This window comes from Varanus komodoensis, unplaced genomic scaffold, assembly GCF_004798865.1.
Source record: "Varanus komodoensis strain SLA01 unplaced genomic scaffold, ASM479886v1 scaffold4, whole genome shotgun sequence".
Lineage (NCBI taxonomy): Eukaryota > Metazoa > Chordata > Lepidosauria > Squamata > Varanidae > Varanus > Varanus komodoensis.
The window spans coordinates 38105658-38106617 of record NW_025335941.1 but is presented as its reverse complement, the minus strand read 5'-3'; the positions used below and the strand labels follow the sequence as shown (position 1 = coordinate 38106617).

At 47.7% G+C, this 960-nt stretch overlaps 1 protein-coding gene across 2 annotated transcripts in view; it reads left to right on the top strand.

Moving 5' to 3' along the window:
• Window positions 1-95: 95 nt before the first annotated feature.
• Window positions 96-960, top strand: part of CCDC191 (coiled-coil domain containing 191) — a 31153-nt gene continuing 30288 nt past the window's right edge. The window contains exon 1 of one of the 2 annotated variants that reach the window (XM_044442119.1): window positions 96-358. In XM_044442119.1, coding sequence (XP_044298054.1) covers window positions 188-358 — 171 coding nt within the window. In that variant the 5' untranslated portion in view covers window positions 96-187. The remainder of the gene's footprint in view (window positions 359-960) is intronic. The other variant, XM_044442120.1, reaches the window with a different exon arrangement.

Below are 960 nucleotides of genomic sequence, written 5' to 3'. Positions count from 1 at the left end.
CGTTCTGGTTCACCAATCAGAACACTCATCGTCATCGTCAGTCGACGACGAAAGCGTGGATCGCGAAGGAATGGCGAGATGCTTGGCGACTGGGTTGCTATGGTAAGCTAATAGACGCAACGCTCTGGTTGCGTTGCTATCTGGGTCATGTGGTTTACGGCTCCATTCTGCTGCTTGTACGCGCTGCATGAGAAGGACTGCATTTCCCGACATCCCTCGCTGGCGTCCCGAGCAAGTGCAAGAAGAGTGGTCGAAGAAAAAAAGGTGCCTTGCCCTGTCTTCTTCAATGGCGGTGATAAGACCCCGACCAGAGCTTTACCGTTGGAGGTTTTTTAGTCAGCCTGCATCGCGTCAAAAGGTAAGGATGAAGGTTAAGTGGGCCCCGCAACCCGGAGAACTGACTATTGCTGTGATCTCCCTGATGTTTTCCCCGCCCCACGACAAGCATATACTGTTATAACGTTTATCCAAAGTGGGTGGTGTGGACAGATGACTTTTTCTCCGCCTATTAATACTAGATCTCGGGGTTATCCAGTGAAGCTGAATGGTAGAAGATTCAAAATAGATAGTAGTACTTCTTCACACAATATGGTTAAACCTTGGAACTCACTGCCATTAGGTGTGATGGCAGCAAACTTAGATGACTTTGAAAGGGGATTGCATCACTTCATGAAGGGTAACGGTGTCGGTGTCTGCTATATCTGGGCCTTGAAATACCAATTACTGAAGATCAGCTTTTAGGAGAAGGAGTTTGATTTCGTGTTCTCTTGTGGGCAACCCAAAGATGATCTGATCTATAGGTTCTCTAGGCTGGCTCAACAGGGGTTTTTGCCTGTTCTTAATATTGCCTTTGGTGGAGCTCACCAGCTTGGACACTGATAAAGGAATGCCTTCTCACAGATCAATTAGAAATTCCCTCATCCCAAATTCCTCCCTGTGCTGCACCTGATGGGCATAGCT